Genomic DNA, 18,644 nt, shown 5'->3' on the forward strand with positions numbered 1-18,644 from the left:
GAGAAACAATACATTACAAAGAAAGAAAGAACACAACGTACATAAAAAAAGTGTTCAATGCGGCAACGGGAGCTCTAATTATGCAGCTATTCTAGGGGGTCAATCAAAAAAACAACAGCAGCTTGTACCGCGCCCACGCACCCTAGACTGACTGCTGCACGACGACGTGGGAAAACGTCTCGATTGTGCGAGAAGTGGAGCACGCATCAGCGGAGTACTTACTGCTTATCCATTTGGCGTCGGGGTCGTGAACTTTGAAGTCTTTCCTGAAGATGTCGCCTACCGCCACCTTGCCCTTCAGAGCCAGACTGTCATCCTCCCCTGCAACGAAACACAGAGTCACAACATGAGAAACAAGGAAGGCAGCGGATGCAGAACGTGCTTCCCAAGCGGTTGCACAAACCCACCAATCAAGTGTTGTCTACACAAGGGTCGGCACATATCACTGTAATGTACATCAGTTTGTTTGTTTTTTTGTTTCACACCAACAGTCTCACACAAAAGGCATGCGTCTGTTGATACAATCCTCTGAACTGTCGGCAACTCACAGAAGGAAACCCAATGGCCACAGACACACCGTAGCATCCTATGTTCCTGCAACCCTCTAACTGCCACAGAGGAAGTCAGCATCGACGAAACAAACGCACAAACATCACCAACCACCAAGGATGGCGGTAGTGAGAAGTTTTTGAGTCTGTACACAAATGTGTTGTACTCTCAGTATACTACGTATTTGGGCATCCGGGTAGTGTGGTGGTCTATTCTGTTACCCACCAAGATGGGGATCGCCGGTTCGAATCCCCGTGTTACCTCCGCCTTGGTCGGGCGTCCCTACAGAGTCAATTGGCCGTGTCTGCGGGTGGGAAGCCGGATGTGGGTACGTGTCCTGGTCGCTGCACTAGCGCCTCCTCTGGTCGGTCAGGGCGCATGTTCGGGGGGGGGGGACTGGGGGGAATAGCGTGATCCTCTCACGTGCTTCGTCCCCCTGGTGAAACTCCTCACTGTCAGGTGAAAAGAAGCGGCTGGCGACTCCACATGTATCGGAGGAGGCATGTGGTAGCCTACAGCCCTCCCCGGATCGGCAGAGGGGGTGGAGCAGAGACCGGGGATGGCTCGGAAGAGTGGGATAATTGGCCAAGTACAACTGGGGAGAAAAGGGGGGGAGTGTACTACATATTTAATTTTATATACCCACATACCACGTCATTAAAAGCACTTTTTTTCTGTTAAATGAGTATATCATTCAGGATACTGATATGAGGTACTTTTATAAAGATGTGTTTTCAGCCTGCGAGGGAAGATGGGGATGCGGATGTTTTGACGAGAACAGGAAGTTCATTCAGCCTCCGAGTACCAGGAGTGAATATAGAAGTTAAAGCTGTAATCATAGACCACTGTCCTATACACAGGGGTGGTGTGTGTGTGTGTGTGTGTGTGTGTTGCTGGAGGGGGGGCTTTTACACGGTGCCACAAGTCAAACATGTTCATTATCTCGTGGCAAACCACTGATGTGTGGGAGGCAAGCACACGACTATTCTAAGACAGCGGGGCAGAGACAGAACAGCGAAACAAGAGACGTTAAAGGGAAAGAAAAAGTGAGAAACGTATGCGCTATGAAGAAAAATCACATCCGGTTTTCCCGCGCCGAGGGGATACGGACACGTCTATTGAGACGGGGGTGGGGGCGGGGGGGTGAACACATGAGATGGAAAGCAGAGCATGAACACCATCAACACTACCTTTGGACTGTAATCATGTTCAAAGCGGCCTCCAATCATAACAGAAGATGTACATTTACTCTCGATGCCCAACGCGGCTCTTTTCCGCTGAATCGACGCCCGTCATAAAAATCCCTCATTCAATAATTTGACTCATTTCACCGCCGCACGCGCGATGAGGTAAGAAGCATCAAGCTATAAGTGATGCGTTTCGTTCGGTGGCTGACTGTGGCGGGAGAGTTACCGCTGTCAGTTTGGTGTGTTTGTCTTCATTCAGCCGAAAATACTTTCATGAGCACATTTTCACACATTACGCTGCGCGACAGATGAACAGAACATCCTGTTAAGCCCTCCCCCGGGGCGCCGCAGCCTCGATGTACTCCAGGCGTCATCGCCAGCGAATCTGAATGTAAGAACGGGTTTAGTCATCCAGGCAGACACTCCGTCAGAACACACGGTCGATGATCAGCACACGGTGCAGGGATCAAACCCGTGGCACTTTGGGTTGAACAGCCGCTAACCCCCCCCTCCCCCCCGCTGAAATGCTTCTACTGGACTTGAGCTGGAGAAGGGATGGAGCTGTGCTGTGCCAAGCAAGAACAACAAAAACAGCAGCTAGTGTCATATCTATATATATGCTGGTGATAGAAAGCATTAAGCGGCACTGTGGTGCAGTGGTTAGCGCGGTCGCCTCACAGCAAGAAGGTCCTGGGTCGAGCCCTGGGGTAGTCCAACCTTGGGGGTCATCCTGGGTCATCCTCTGTGTGGTGTTTGCATGTTCTCCATGTGTCTGCGTGGGTTTCCTCCAGGTGCTCCGGTTTCCTCCCACAGTCCAAAGACATGTAGGTCAGGTGAATCGGCCGTACTAAATTGTCCCTAGGTGTGAATGTGTGTGTGTGGGCCCTGTGATGGACTGGCGGCCTGTCCAGGGTGTCTCCCCACCTGCCGCCCAATGACTGCTGGCATAGGCTCCAGCATCCCTGCGACGCTGAGAGCAGGATAAGCGGTTTGGATAATGGAAGAAAGCATTACAACAGACATTTGTTTGTATGTTTTGTTAGTCTTCAGGACTGTAAGGAAAAGTCAGCAGCAGATTAAATATTCATGCAGACGGTGATGCATCTTCTACATGGATGCACACCGGGATAATAGCCGTTTAAGGCGCCGGTAAGGGTGATAGGTGTGTGGTGCGATGAATGAGAGTGAGAAAGATGAGCAATGAATCAGTGTCGAGTGGGAAAGGCATGCAGAGAGATGTAGAAATTTGGCCACAAGTGCTCTCTCACACTCACTCACACACACACACACACACACACACACACACACACACAGAGTGGGTTAATGCTAAGGTCTACAAAACAGAACATCGGGGAGCACCGAGGATCGAATCCGATGCGTGGGTACCTTTGGTATCCCACCCACCTCTAGGGGCCAGGATTAACTTTGCTAATCATGTTTCAAGTGTTGGCAAGAGATTCCCTCGGGCCTTTATCTGCCCCTGTCTGCTTCTCCAGGTAGTGTACAGCAAAGATAGACGAGGGAGATAGGGGAGGAAGGGGGAGAAAGAAAGAGAGCAAAGATAGACAAGGAAGATGGGGAGGGTGAGAGTGAGAGAGCGAGAGAGAGAGAACAGGGAGCTGATCTGAATGAAAGGTCATGGAGTTGAATTTAGGGCCACAATGTCACAAGTATACGGTGTTGGGCCTCAGGCTAACACACTAGGGCTGCACATCCATCCATCCATTATCCAAGCTGCTTATCCAAATTCGGATTGCGGGATTCTGGAGCCTATCCCAGCAGTCATTGGGCAGCAGGCGGGGAGACACCCTGGACAGGCTGCCAGTCCATCACATCAGGGCTGCACAGTGTTGGAAAAAACTCACATTGCGATATCTTTTTTTCCTGCGCCAAGAAAAAATGCAGGAATTTTCCCCAGATAACTTGAATGGCTCTGTCTGGAAAGAATTAATTCTAGAGCGATTGGGGTGATTTTGTAGGGGAGTGCATCTGCATAGAAAATAAAAATGAAAGAAAAAAAAAAGGCTGAATTGTAGAGATTTTGGTTTTTGTTGAAGAGTAGTGTGTAAATATGGGGCCATCCTACCGGGAGAGCTGAAACAGCAGACAAACACACATCCTGATACGGGTTGGAAATAAGTGCTCCAAAATACGCATGGTCCAAAATTCACAATATGTAGTCTGCACGTTACCAAAATAAAAAAAAAACAACAAACGAGAGAAGTCTTAAAGATAATTGGGAATTTAAAAAATCCATACAACCGAGGTTGCTTTTCTTTTTTGCAATCAAATCTTGCTTTGCGCTGTTTTTCTCCTGATCCTCGCTCATTGTCAGGTTGTGGTTGATGACTAGCCGGGCCTGCTTTGGTTGATCAAGAATGGTTATGACTGGTGATTTCGCTGTGCATGCAGAGCCTGCATCTCCCTCACTAGCAACAAACACCGTGTACCCAAGAACCCTTAGATTGGAGTAAATTATAGCATATCAGACAGGCTTGTAGGTTAGTCATGGGAAATGATAACCGTGTGTTTTCCTTTTAAATCAAGCAGCAAAAATTTGTGGCATGAGGTGTTTTGAGTTAATTTGCCTTATTCCACATCACACTTCCCGTAATGTTACTATTGTGCATGGGCACATCACGATGACGACGCTGAGATGATATATCGTGCAGCCTTACAAGGCACCATATAACACTCTGCATCCCAACCAAAACCTGTATCTGCTTTATATGAGTACAGTAGCTGCTCAAACTGGAAACTCTAGACAGACAGAGAGAGAGAGAGAGAGACAGACAGACAGAGAGAGAAAGAGTGCGAGAGAGAGAGAAAGGGCGAGAGAGAAAAAGAACGAGAGAAAGCGAGAGAGAGAAAGAGAGAGCGATAGACAGAGACAGACAGACAGACAGACAGATAGATAGATAAAGACAACCACACAAACTGACAACATATTGACTGTTTTTTCAATATGTTGTGTTTGGTGAATTATGGTTTTAATCAATACCTGCTGTACAAAGTATGAGAATTACGTCATTCCAAGATTTCGCAGCATATTAATCTACACGGCTCTCCCTCTTCCTGGAAGTGGGTGTAACCGGAGCAGAGTTTAAAGGAGATGGCAAACATCAGATCTCCTATCAGCCCTTCTAAAGGGGAAAGCCGGCATCAGATGTTCCTCCCTAACAAATCTAATAGAACAATATCATTCCCACATAATCGCTCCATTTGAGTGTGAGCAAATTAACTCTGGGTTTCATTAGTACTTTGTAATTGATTTTTGAAGCAGCCTGATGGAATTAGAAAAGGTTTCGAATAAAGCAATCGGGCCATCTGACACACGCTTTGAGTCCGCGACATGGCTATCCGAGAAATCATCTTTAAAAGTCAGATATGAGGGACACGGGAGGTTCAGACGGAAACAGCAGGGCCAAAAAATATCTCCAGACCTACGTAGAGATCGAACAGTGACAAAAAAAAAACAAAAACATAAAGTTGACTTAGAACAGAATTCACATTTCAAAAGAAGAAGTTTAATATTTTCGAAGAAATGTCCTAGATGTATGCAAAGAAATAAAAAAGTGGTTCACCGTCCTGATAAATCACAGTGTTAACACTTATCTTTCCAGCACTAGCACTGAGCCACTCCTCTTCAGTGCAATCTACACCATGCAGCAGAAACATCTAACTGGCTATAGTCACTACCAAACCTGGGAACTTTCCTTTAATGAGAAGCTGCTTCTTTCTACCTGGCCAGCCTGTCCTCGGTATTATTATCCCCTTTTCCACAAAGAGGGGGAAGAAAGGCCTCTCTAGCAATCTACCTGGTGCACTATTTGAATGGTGTGTGCAACTATCAGAGTCACTAGACTGCATAGGGGCTCAGCGGGAGAGCGATATCTTCTCTGGCACACTTGAGTTGCCACCTCGCATGAGATGGCGGACTTTTGGGGATAAATGGTGACAGTGCAATAGCTGGATTGTCGCTAGAGGTCAGTTTTGTAGGTTGTGCATGGAGGTGGCCATTGGGCAGACTATGAATATTGTGACAACTCCGGGGTCAGCACCATGGCCAGTGACCCAGCACAGCCTAGAAACGCACCTGGCCTCAATGAGAGGGAGACTGAGCGACACACCTGGCCCCAATCGGAGGCTGATGAGGAGCCCCAGGATAAAAGGGAGCAGGAGACAGCCACCAGAGGGGAGAGAGAAAGCTAGAGTTGTGTTAGCTGCCCAGCGTAGGAGCCAACGAAGACGGGAGTCAGCCAGCTCAGACGAGGAGCAGTACTTGTGTTGAGCGTTTTTTCTTGTGTGTCTGGTGAATAAATGCCCACAGCGGGCTCAACCTGCCGACGGTCTCTGTTTCGTTGTTGGGTCGGGTGCTAAGTTCCCCCGTGGTTGTCACAGTTGGTGGAGAATGCGGGCAGCGTGAAACCGCTACCAGAGTACCCGATTCAGTGAAGAAGACCGTGGACAGCCGAAGCATGGAGGCAGCAATGCAATTGCTGATCCAAGCCAGGCAGGCTGAGGTCATGGCCACTCTCAAGGAGATAATGGCCGCCGTCACCGGCCTCCCCCCGACCAGTTGGGCTTGGATGCCCAGCGTCCCTGAGACGCCGTGTGTGAGGTCCGCAGGTACCACGCCGCCTGCGAGGTCTGCTAGCCCCGCGGCTGCCACGCCGCCGGTGAGGTCCGCTAGCCCCGCGGCTGCCACGCCGCCGGTGAGGTCCGCGGCTGCCACGCCGCCTATGAGGTCCGCGGCTGGCGGGCCGCCGTCGAGACCCGCGGCTGCCCTTCGTATCCCGCGGCTGCCACGCCGCCTTCGTGTCCCGCGGCTGGTAGGCCGCCTTTGAGTTCCATGGGTGCCAGGCCGCCTTTGAGTCTCGCGGCTGGCAGGTCACCTTTGTGTCCCGCAGCTGCCAGGCCGCCTTCGAGTTCCGCCGCTTGACAGGCCGCCTTCGTGTCCCGCGGCTGCCACGCCGCCTTCGAGTCTCGCGGCTGGCAGGCCGCCTTCGAGTTCCGCGGCCATCCCGCCGCCTCTGAAGCCTGGGTGCCCTCCCGATCGGTCCCAGCCCTCGGGTTCCCCGCCGGAGATGTTCTGCCTCCGGCGTCCTGGTCGCCCGCCCGACCGTTCCCAGCCCTCGGGCTGCCCGCCTGAGATCCCTGACCCGGGCTTCCTTCGTGGGAGGGGGAGTTGTGACAACCCCGGGGTCAGCCCGGCTTCAGCACCATGGCCAGTGACCCAGCACAGCCCAGAAACGCACCTGGCCTCAATGAGAGGGAGACTGAGCGACACACCTGGCCCCAATCGGAGGCTGATGAGGAGCCCCAGGATAAAAGGGAGCCAGAGACAGCTACCAGGGGGGAGAGAGAAACCTAGAGTTGTGTTGGCTGCCCAGCGTAGGAGCCAGCGAAGACGGGAGTCAGCCGGCTCAGACGAGGAGCAGTACTTGTGTTGAGCGTTTTTTCTTGTGTGTCTGGTGAATAAATGCCCACAGTGGGTTCAACCTGCCAACGGTCTCTGTTTCGTTGTTGGGTCGGGTGCTAAGTTCCCCCGTGGTTGTCACAATATGAATATGAAGGACACCACAGAAAGTTGAATCGGTTCATCTAGACAACGTCAATAAACATTGTGCCCAGATGAACTGATTCAACTTTCTGTGATTATCTTACCTGGATCACTGAGCATGCACAGACAACATGAAGGGCACATAATGAAAAGGTTTACGTGTATGTCTAAGGCATTTAAGTTGATGTTATCCACAAGGACTTGCATTGAGATGGTGCTTGATTGAAGGACATGGATGTTGGTGCTGACAATGGTTGATTATAGAAACGGAAATTCTAGTGCTTTTGGCACTTCAATTTGATTTTATTTTAAATTTAATGGGCGTCCGGGTAGCATAGTGGTCTATTCTGACGCCTAGCAACATAGGGATCTCTGGTTCGAATCCCCGTGTTACCTCCAGATTGCTCGGGCGTCCCTACAGACACAATTGGCTGTGTCTGCGGGTGGGAAGCCGGATGCAGGTGTGTCCTGGTTGCTGCACTAGCACCTCCTCTGGTCAGCTGGGGCGCATGTTCGGGGTGGAGGGGACTGGGGGGAATAGCGTGATCCTCCCATGCGCTACATCCCCCTGGCGAAACTCCTCACTGTCAGGTGAAAAGAAGTGGCTGGTGACTCAACATGTATTGGAGGAGGCATGTGGTAGTCTGCCGCCCTCCCCAGATCGACAGAGGGGGTGGAGCAGCAACCAGGACGGCTCGGAAGAGTGGGGTAATTGGCCAAGTACAATTGGGAAGAAAAAGGGGGGGGGGGAATTAACACATCCGCAGTCTAGAAAGAGCAAAAGCCACATTCTATTGGAAAATTATTCCTGGCATAAAAGCCAAACTGAGACATGGACACTGCTTAACTCCTGATTACAGAAATAGCTTTAATTGTGTGCTGGTCTGGAAATTAAGTCATCGTTAAAAATGAACTATCGACTAAGGAATTTCAGGTAGCAGTCACTGTTCAAAAGAGACAGGCGGAATTTGGGGAAGCTGAATCCATAACTGACACGACAGTGGGTCCGGGAGCCGTTTGGCCCAAGAAACTTGAGCTTCTCTTCATGTCAGCTCGGTGTAACTGTTTGTTCTGCGGTAGTGAATTAATGTTTGGCGATCCTCCGAGCTGTCACCTTGTCAGTCACCCCGACATCCGTCAACGTGAGAAATACCGCCGGCCCCAGACAACAGTACAGAACCGCTGGCCTAGTTGTACTGATGTAGAGAACAGAGCATGCTCAGAGTTATACGGATCTATCTGCTGAAGCCGAGGGAGGCTGTCGGGGGGTGGGGGGGGGTGTACATGGTGATGTGTGTGTGGTGGTGGTGGGGTGTTAACAAAGTGGTTGTCAACACCAGTTTGGAGTTGGCTGCTCCATCTGGCAGGGGTACATCCATCAACAAACCCTCCTAACTGAGTGAAGGGAACATGCAATCTCATAACTCCTCACGTTGGGATATATTTCTTTCTGCTTTTTTCTTTTTTTCTTTCATCTTTTTTTCCTCCCTCTCTTTATCGGTCATAACGGCTGCGTTCATCTCGAAAGACCATTTTCCATTTTGTGGAGTTGGGGAAACGGAGTGGTGACGAAAGCAGCAAAAGCCCAAAAGAGTGATTTATAGCGACAACATTTTAACTGGAAGGTAAATTAAAAAGATGTTTTACCACATATGTTGAGGGAGTCCATCAGCTGAAATCCCCCAGGAGAGGTAAAACAAGCCCGCCCGTCACACACCGACATGAAAAAACTGTCCTTGTGGGATGATTAATGAGAAACACAGCCAGCCCCCAGAAGATTAGACAGAGTCGCGTCAAATCAGACCACATCACAATTTAGTCCAAGAGGACTTTACAATCACAATTACATCCTCTATAGTGTACGGCCGCCCCGATCAGACCTTCGATTCAGATGAGGAAAATATCTCCGCAGAAAAAACCTTACCAGGTGAAAAAAATCGGAGGTGCCGAGTGGACAGAGTAAACAACCATTAACAGATTTACAATAATCACTTTATGAAGCAAAAATAAAGGAATATATCCAATTAACACAAATTATAGGAAAACCTAATGATTATATAATCCATATCAGGGAAATATATATATATACAGTGTTGGGAGGGTTACTTTTAAAATGTATTCCACAACAGATTACATGTCATGAAATGTAATTTGTCACGTATTCCGTTAGATTACTCAATGTGAGTAACGTGTTCTAAATACTTTGGATTACTTTAATATTTTCTTACATTTTGTGTGACAGTGTATGTGTGTGTGTGTACGGTGTTGGGGAGTAACGTATTACATGTAATGGCGTTACGTATTTCGAATAGAAAATATGAGTAACTGTATTCAAATACAGTTACAATTTAAATTTATGGCATTCAGAATACAGTTAGATTCTTGAAATTAATTGATTACTTAGAAAACATTTCTTTGGTGCCATTCTTATTTTAAGAGGATTGCGACACAAAATGCAGTGAAAGTGACACCTAAATGTTGGTTCAACAGTAAATTCAGTAAAACAGTATGCTATATTTTCCTCTTTGTCTCAGGTTTTTCATTCTAACAGCTATGGAAATAAAGAAAAGGACATGGAAAAGTTCTCTTCTTTCTTTTCTTTTCTTTTTTTTACCAGATAAAAAAATCATAGCTCTTTTGTGTTTACATACTCTCTAGCCTTTGTTAATATACTATATTTAAGGTGACTCAAATGCATTCAGCCAGTTCATACAATAGAAGAAACAGAATAGTCTACTCAAGTAAGTAGTGTTGTGTTTTGTGCTACATACACTCACCGGCCACTTTATTAGGCACACCTGTCCAACTGCTCGTTAACGCAAATTTCTAATCAGCCAATCACATGGCACCAACTCAATGCATTTAGGCATGTAGACATGGTCAAGACCATCTGCTGCAGTTCAAACCGAGCATCAGAATGGGGAAGAAAGGTGATTTAAGTGACTTTGAACGTGGCATGGTTGTTGGTGCCAGACGGGCTAGTCTGAGTATTTCAGAAACTGCTGATCTACTGGGATTTTCACGCACAACCATCTCTAGGGTTTACAGAGAATGGTCCGAAAAAGAGAAAATATCCAGTGAGCGGCAGTTCTGTGGGCGAAAATGCCTTGTTGATGCCAGAGGTCAGAGGAGAATGGCCAGACTGGTTCGAGCTGATAGAAAGGCAACAGTAACTCAAATAACCACTCATTACAACCGAGGTATGCAGAAGAGCATCTCTGAATGCACAACACGTCGAACCTTGAGGCAGATGGGCTACAGCAGCAGAAGACCACACCGGGTGCCACTCCTGTCAGCTAAGAACAGGAAACTGAGGCTACAATTCGCACAGGCTCACCAAAATTGGACAATAGAAGATTGGAAAAACGTTGACAGGTCTGATGAGTCTCGATTTCTGCTGCGACATTCGGATGGTAGGGTCAGAATTTGGCGTCAACAACATGAAAGCATGGATCCATCGTGCCTTGTATCAACGGTTCAGGCTGGTGGTGGTGGTGTAATGGTGTGGGGGATATTTTCTTGGCACACTTTGGGCCCCTTAGTACCAATTGAGCATTGTGTCAACGCCACAGCCTACCTGAGTATTGTTGCTGACCATGTCCATCCCTTTATGACCACAGTGTTCCCATCTTCTGATGGCTATTTCCAGCAGGATAACGCACCATGTCATAAAGCTCGAATCATCTCAGACTGGTTTCTTGAACATGACAATGAGTTCACTGTACTCAAATGGCCTCCACAGTCACCAGATCTTAATCCAATAGAGCACCTTTGGGATGTGGTGGACCGGGAGATTTGCATCATGGATGTGCAGCCGACAAATCTGCAGCAACTGCGTGATGCTATCATGTCAATATGGACCAAACTCTCTGAGGAATGTTTCCAGTACCTTGTTGAATCTATGCCACGAAGGATTAAGGCAGTTGTGAAGGCAAAAGGGGGTCCAACCCGGTACTAGCAAGGTGTACCTAATAAAGTGGCCAGTGAGTGTATAAATTTTTCTGGGGGCGGGGTAGTTAAACCCCAGCCCCCTAGTAATCCATAACTTCAGCTCTGAAGGGTTTAGTCCAAAGCATCTTCTAAATCTGCGAAATACCCTTTTTTTGAGCCATGAGGATGTTTTGTTTCTCAGTGTTTACCAAGCAGCATTCTCAAATAGCTTCTCTAATGGCTAGTCTGCTGGAGGCCCCAAGGTCGCTGCAGGGATGCGAGCTTATGTCATGTCTCAGATACGAGCCGTGGTTCTGCTTGAGCACACAGGGCCGGCGTTATGGATTAAGGCGAGATACAAGCCAGAGACACCACCTGTCCGGCCTCCACGCTCTGCCTGGCTCCCGCCGGGCCTTCCCTGCTTGGAAACTGGCACACCAAACAGCTCATCCGAGTTCATTCGAGTCCATAACAAATGACCTTGGAGAGGAACAGGTCACACCTCGGGTGAGTAAAGACTTTTTTCACGGCACGCTGCTCTTGACATCTGCTGTTGCTCTCAAGCTTGTCCCGGTTATATCTCCCTCTGACGTCCATTTACATAGACACCGCAGATCTTTTTTAAGGAAACCTTGACATTCAAGGAAGTTTTTTTTTTCCTAATCTCTGACCTTGCTTTCACCTCCTCCAAATGGTTAACCTTACCTAAGGTTGTCTTTGACTAGAAACCGTGGCCACGGGCACCCTCATCACTGTCTCGGTAATGTGGTTACAGCGGGGCTTTATTGGCAGGTCTGTTGACTGATATGGCTCAGGCAACACATAAAAGGATATCAAGGGAGTCTATGGGCTCAAATCTAAACAGATGGCCTACTGATTAAACTTTCATGTAATCCTGTACAAAGAATGCCTGAGGGTCAGCGGGAAGCCACATCTCAAAGCCTCGGAGTGACGGACGACAATTCAGAAGTCAAGATCTAATGGATTTGTGTGTGTGCGTGTGTATGTGTTGTAAATGACTAAGAGAGAGAAAGAGAGAGTGTGTGTGTGTGTGTGTGTGTTGTAAATGACTAAGTGAGAGAGAGAGAGTAAGAGAGAGAGAGTGTGTGTGTTATAAATGACTAAGTGAGAGAGAGAGAAAGAGAGAGAGGGAGAGAGAGAGAGAGAGAGAGAGAGAGAGTGTGTGTTATAAATGACTAAGTGAGAGAGAGAGAGAGAGAGAGAGAGAGAGAGAGAGAGCGAGAGAGAGAGTGTGTGTGTGTTATAAATGACTAAGTGAGAGAGAGAGAGAGAGAGAGAGAGAGAGAGAGAGAGAGAGAGTGTGTGATATAAATCAGCCTCTCTCAAACTTTTTAGTCCCGGGGACCAATAATCCATGGCCCTCAACCTCTGGGGACCGCTTACGTAATTTTTTGGGGGGAAAAAAAGACTAATTTTTTTATTCAATGTATTTTATTATATAAAACATTTTAATCATTTAAATGTAGGCTATATTTATAGCATTGTGTCTATCTCTCTTGTCCGCGCCACATCATGTCTATTTTAAAGTCTCTGTTGTCTGTCTGTCTGTTGTCTGTTGTTGGGTGAGTTGTCTGTCTGTCTGTTGTCTGTCTGTCTATTGGCTGAGTTATCTGTCTGTCTGTTGGCTGATGTCTGTCTGTCTCTTGGCTGAGTTGTCTGTCTCTCTGTTGGCTGAGTTGGCTGTCTCTCTGTTGGACCTCATCTTTCCCTGCAGTAAATGACAGGTACTAATTAGCTTTAAAAACGAAATAAATTAGACAAACACCTTCACATATGACTGACATTCCCTCAAATCATTTTGCTGTCAGGTGACCAAATCAATAGGCTATTTAATAAAAAGGTGTGTGCATGTGTGTGAGAGAGAGAGGGTATAGGGAGAGACAGAATAAGAGGAACAATATAAATCAAATTAGTCTTAAAAAAACACAATATAATCAATGTCTGATTCATGTGCTCACCTAATGAGATGGGTGCACCTGTCTTCTTGAAACCAGTAGGTCAAACCGAGGGGGAAAGCAGGAGAGGGAAACACGCATGGTGTTTTCAGAAGCCAGTCTATTCCTGTATGTCAGTTTTGTCGCAGCAAGAGTTGAGAAGCCGGACTCGCACAGATAGGTGGAATGAAAGGGGAGCAACATTTTCACTGCCGTCTCACTGAGTTGTGGGTATTCTCCTCGGCAGGCCAGCCAGGATTCTGAAAGCAGCGTAGTATTGAAACGAGCGCGCAGCCCTCCGTCACATGACAGCTCCTCAAGTGTGTCCTCCTCGAGAGTGGCAGATATGTGCTGGTCTCGGCAGTGGTGAACGGATCATGCATCCATTGATTTCCAGTGCGTGCGTCAGATTGTGATGGGAAGTATTCCTCAAATTTGAGCAAAGTCTGGCTCAGGTGTTCTCCCATAAATTTGCGCATGGGACTCAAATCCGCCTCACTCTCATCAGCCAGAGAAGAAAATAATGGGAACACATCATAAACTCCCTTGCCAACTCGAGTTTTCCAGATGGAGAGCTTTTTCTTGAATGCAGCGATTTTGTCATTCGTCTGAAAAATGTCCCATCGCTAACAGAGCCACAGATACGTAGATATGCGTGGCTCTTTTGTGTACTGATGTCATGGCCACGCCCGTCGTTATCGGAGCGATTGATTTGCATTTGTTTAGCAGCGACGGTCGTTGGGGGTGTTGATTTCGACTTCATTATTCAGTGGTCATGAGAGTCGTTGGAGCCATTAGTGACCGACTGTTGCTCTTGGAGGCAAGGCTTCTTGAGTCTCCTGGGTAGAGATGAAGAGCCACGCATATCTATGGCTCTGTTAGCAACGGGCGTTGGTAAACATCGGGACCCAAAGAGCCACGCCTATCAATAGCTCTGACAACGACTCCTAGAGGATAAATACTGAGTCTCATCACCAGCCAGTCAGACTAGCTTGGTCTAGTCAGAAAGGCACGAACTGAGGAAGCCTCTTGGATGAGAGGCGAAACGTCTTCACGGATAAATACCAAGTCCAGTTGCACTTGATTCAACTCCTTTGGATAACCATGACCTGGATGAATGAGAACATTCACAGACCCATTGAATTGAATACATTTATTTATTTAAATTAAAAGAAAAAATACATATAGCTTATATTTTTTTTAAAGACAGTTATTTTGTGGCGGCCCAGCAGGGATTCCTTCGCGGCCCGGTGCCGGTCCCTGGCCCATAGTTTGAGAAAGGGGGTTATAAATGACGAAGAGAGAGAGAGAGTGTGTGTGTGTGTGTGGTAAATGACTAAGTGAGAGAGAGAGAGCGAGAGAGAGAGCAAGAGAGAGTGAGAGAGAGTGTGTGTGTGTGTGTGCGCGTTATAAATGACAGAGAGAGAGAGAGAGAGAGAGAGAAAGAGAGAGAGAGAGAGAGAGAGAGAGAGAGAGAGAGAGAGAGAGAGAGAGTGTGTGGGTGTGGTAAATGACTAAGTGAGAGAGAGAGAGAGTGAGAGAGTGAGAGAGAGTGTGTGGGTGTGGTAAATGACTAAGTGAGAGAGAGAGAGAGTGAGAGAGTGAGAGAGAGTGTGTGTGTGTGGTAAATGACTAAGTGAGAGAGAGAGAGAGAGAGAGAGAGAGAGAGAGAGAGAGAGAGAGAGAGAGAGAGAGAGAGTGTGGGTGTGGTAAATGACTAAGTGAGAGAGAGAGAGAGTGAGAGAGTGAGAGAGAGTGTGTGGGTGTGGTAAATGACTAAGTGAGAGAGAGAGAGAGTGAGAGAGTGAGAGAGAGTGTGTGTGTGTGCGCGCGTTATAAATGACAGAGAGAGAGAGAGAGAGAGAGAGAGAGAGAGAGAGAGAGAGAGAGAGAGAGTGTGTGTGTGTGGTAAATGACTAAGTGAGAGAGAGAGAGAGTGTGTGTGTGTGGTAAATGACTAAGTGAGAGAGAGAGAGCGAGAGAGAGTGAGAGAGTGTGTGTGTGTGCGCGTTATAAATGACAGAGAGAGAGAGAGAGAGAGAGAGAGAGAGAGAGAGAGTGTGTGGTAAATGACTAAGTGAGAGAGAGAGAGAGAGAGAGAGAGAGAGTGTGTGTGTGTGTGGTAAATGACTAAGTGAGAGAGTCAGAGCAAGAGAGAGTGTGTGTGTGTGTGTGTGTGTGTTGTAAATGACTAAGTGAGAGAGAGAGAGTGTGTGTGTGTGTGTTGTAAATGACTAAGTGAGAGAGAGAGAGTGTGTGTGTGTGAGTGTGTGTGTGTATGCGAGTGTGTGTGTGTGTGTGCGCGAGTGCGTGAAAGCAGCAATTTTGTGCAAGTTAACTTCAATGGATTACCGACCTTCAGCAAACGTGACACTTAAAGCAAGAGTGTCCGTGTGGAAATAAGTGGTGACATTACACTTTGACACTGCAAATAATACATGAGAATGTGGACTACACATACCCCATAACCCCCCCCCCCCCCCACACACACACACACACAGTAGGCAGGTGCATTGTCATGTTCCTTCACGCAGCCCTTGCGTGAGGGTACAGCGGCGCGACATTGATTGTGGAACCTAATTGCCATGATGTCCGTGCATAGCCATATCAAAGTAAACAGTCTGTGTGTGTGTGTGTGTGTGTGTGCGCGCGGTGTGCCTCATGGCCGCTCCTCCCTGTCCTGCGCCACGTACCTGGTGTCAACAGGATGACGGAGGTGACGATCAGCGAGCAGATGACCAGAATGACAAGCAGGGCGATCGCTATTCCCTTCCAGTTCCTCTGCGGTGGGTTACTCCCCACCAGCTCCTACAGAGACAGAGAGAGAGAGACAGAGGGAGAGGGAGAGAGAGAGAGGGAGAGAGAGAGGAAGACAGAGGGAGAAAGAGAAAGAGAGGGAGAGGGGGGAGAGAGACAGAGGGACAGAGAGGAAGAGCGATAGAGGGAGAGAGATATAGGGAGAGACAGAGGGACAGAGAGGAAGAGCGATAGAGGGAGAGAGATATAGGGAGAGACAGAGGGACAGGGAGGAGGAGAGATAGAGGGAGAGAGATATAGGGAGAGACAGAGGGACAGGGAGGAGGAGAGATAGAGGGAGAGAGATATAGGGAGAGACAGAGGGACAGAGAGGAAGAGCGATAGAGGGAGAGAGATATAGGGAGAGACAGAGGGACAGAGAGGAAGAGCGATAGAGGGAGAGAGATATAGGGAGAGACAGAGGGACAGAGAGGAAGAGCGATAGAGGGAGAGAGATATAGGGAGAGACAGAGGGACAGGGAGGAGGAGAGATAGAGGAGATAGAGCGAGAGAAAGAGAGAGAGAGAGAGAGAGGGAGGGAGAGAGGGAGACACAGTCAGACAGAAAAGAGACTCAGTACAGAGGCTATTGTGGCGGGGAGTTGAGTGAGAGTACAAATTAGAAAGAGCGACGAGGACAAAATGAGAGAAAATTGAAAAGAGTAATGGGAGAAGAGCAAGAGAGACAGATGCGAGGGAGACGGCGAAGATCCAGCAGAAACACAGGCCGGGGACCGGCGTGAAGTGAGGTAAAGCAGAAAATGATTATGAGAGGACATGGGGGGTGGACCTCATGTAAAAAAAATAAATAAATAAAGGGTGTGTGTGTGTGTATGGGGGGAGGTTGTCAGTCAAGGACGAACGTGAAGCGGAGCGGCAGCCACATCGCTCTCAAGGAGACTCGCTGTCAGCAGTAGGAGGACACAGAGAATCCTTAATGAGCCGGGCATCTGTGGCAATCATCCGCAAACCAATGTGACAGATAAAAATAGAGCACACAACACTCCGGCGTGGTGCGTGCCTGACGATGACGACAGAACGGCGTTTGGGGAGGGGGTGCGGATAAAAAAATAAAAAAAACGGAGTTGAGTCACGAGCCACCTCGAGGCAATTTCTATAGGGGAAATAAATGAAACAAACTTATTTTACAGAGAAAACATATCTTAAAGACTGGCTATGGCACTTGAAACAGTATTCCCACAGGATATATAAAGCGGGAACAACCGAGAAATTTTCTTTTTTTCGAATTTTCTCTTTTCATGGACAGACTTAAATGAGTTCATGCTGGGCGAAGAAAAGTTTTGCATCTCGCTTTTATCTAAAAATCAATACGTCGAGCAGCACCTTTTGCTACTGGGCCTGTGACACAAGAGGAAAGCCGACATCTTAGCAAGTAAAACACCCGGAGAAATAAAACAAAATATTACATGGCGGGCTGCCAGATGCTCAGGACAGAACAGCTCGAGAGTTTTCTCAATAAACCCAAAGTTGCCGGGCGGAGTGAGATAACCAGTGCCAGAACCACAACGAAGCGGGACTCCGCACAAGGGGTCCAAAGCCCAAACAGTTAGTGAGGGATTAATAAGTTTTTAATTAGTTTATAAAGGATAAAAAGTGAAGCGGAGCATGTGCTTCGGGGACCTGTAGCTCAAGTATTAATGAATACAAGCAAGGCTTTCGCAGCGCTGAATGGCTGATCTATGGAGCAAACCTTTTAGTGACCTCATTCCCACCTTAATTGAAAGCAGCCCCAGACATCATTAGCCTGCAAGATAAGAGCGACTGGGACTATTTACCTGACTGCCCCCACATTCATTAAATCGGGAGCCGGCGTGGTAGTTATTCGCCCATATTGCAGAGCTCCGATGGCCAGCAGGCACGACGCTTCCCCGAGAGGGCACCATAAAAAGGTCACAAAAACTTAAAAAGGAGGCTAGCAAAACAGAAATAATGTAAGCATGGGGGCATCTGGGTGGCGTAGCGGCCTGTTCTGTTGCCTACCAACACGGGGATCGCCAGTTCAAATCCCCATGTTACCCCTGGCTTGGGCGAGTGTCCCTATAGACACAATTGGCCATGTCTGCACGTGGGAAGCTGGATGTGGGTGTGTGTCCTGGTTGCTGCACTAGTGCCTCCTCTGGTCGGTTGGGACGCCTGTTCAGGGGACAGGGGGAACTGGGGGGGACAGCGTGATCATCCCACCCACGTGTTACGTGCCCCTGGTGAAACTCCTCACTGTCAGGTGAAAAGAAGCAGCTGGCGACTCCACATGTATCGGAGGAGGCATGTGGTAGTCTGCAGCCCTCCCCGGATCAGCAGGGGGGGGTGGAGCAGTGACCAGGATGGCTCGGAAGAGTGGGGTAATTAACGGGTGCAATTAGGGAGAAAAGGGGGGGGGTAAAAAAAGAAATAATCCTAGCACCCCATCCACTGTACCATTTTCATTACAGGGGCCACCTGATCTGCATCTCTTTAGCTTGTGAGCATCCACTGCAAAACACAGAGACGGGCAATTGGAGAGACAGACAGAGAGAAAACAGATCTCAGTCTGCACTACCTCAAGCCAAGCAGCCCATTTCACACCTCGCTCAACCAAAGATGGGGTATGCACGGGCATCCACAGCTGTATGATGTAGTTTTGGTCCTGTGTAACCTCTGTATCACA

At 48.1% G+C, this 18,644-nt stretch overlaps 1 protein-coding gene across 2 annotated transcripts in view; it reads right to left on the reverse strand.

Moving 5' to 3' along the window:
- The window catches only part of dpp6a (dipeptidyl-peptidase 6a), a 189,526-nt gene that overhangs the window by 46,974 nt on the left and 123,908 nt on the right, over positions 1–18,644 (reverse strand). Inside the window, exons 6-7 of one of the 2 annotated variants that reach the window (XM_056299078.1) lie at positions 15,878–15,989; positions 223–321 (exon numbers count right to left, since the gene is read on the reverse strand). In XM_056299078.1, coding sequence (XP_056155053.1) covers positions 223–321; positions 15,878–15,989 — 211 coding nt within the window. Of the gene's footprint in view, positions 1–222; positions 322–15,877; positions 15,993–18,644 lie in introns of both variants that reach the window. The other variant, XM_056299077.1, reaches the window with a different exon arrangement.

Source organism: Lampris incognitus, chromosome 19 (assembly GCF_029633865.1).
Source record: "Lampris incognitus isolate fLamInc1 chromosome 19, fLamInc1.hap2, whole genome shotgun sequence".
In the NCBI taxonomy this organism is placed as follows: Eukaryota; Metazoa; Chordata; class Actinopteri; order Lampriformes; family Lampridae; genus Lampris; species Lampris incognitus.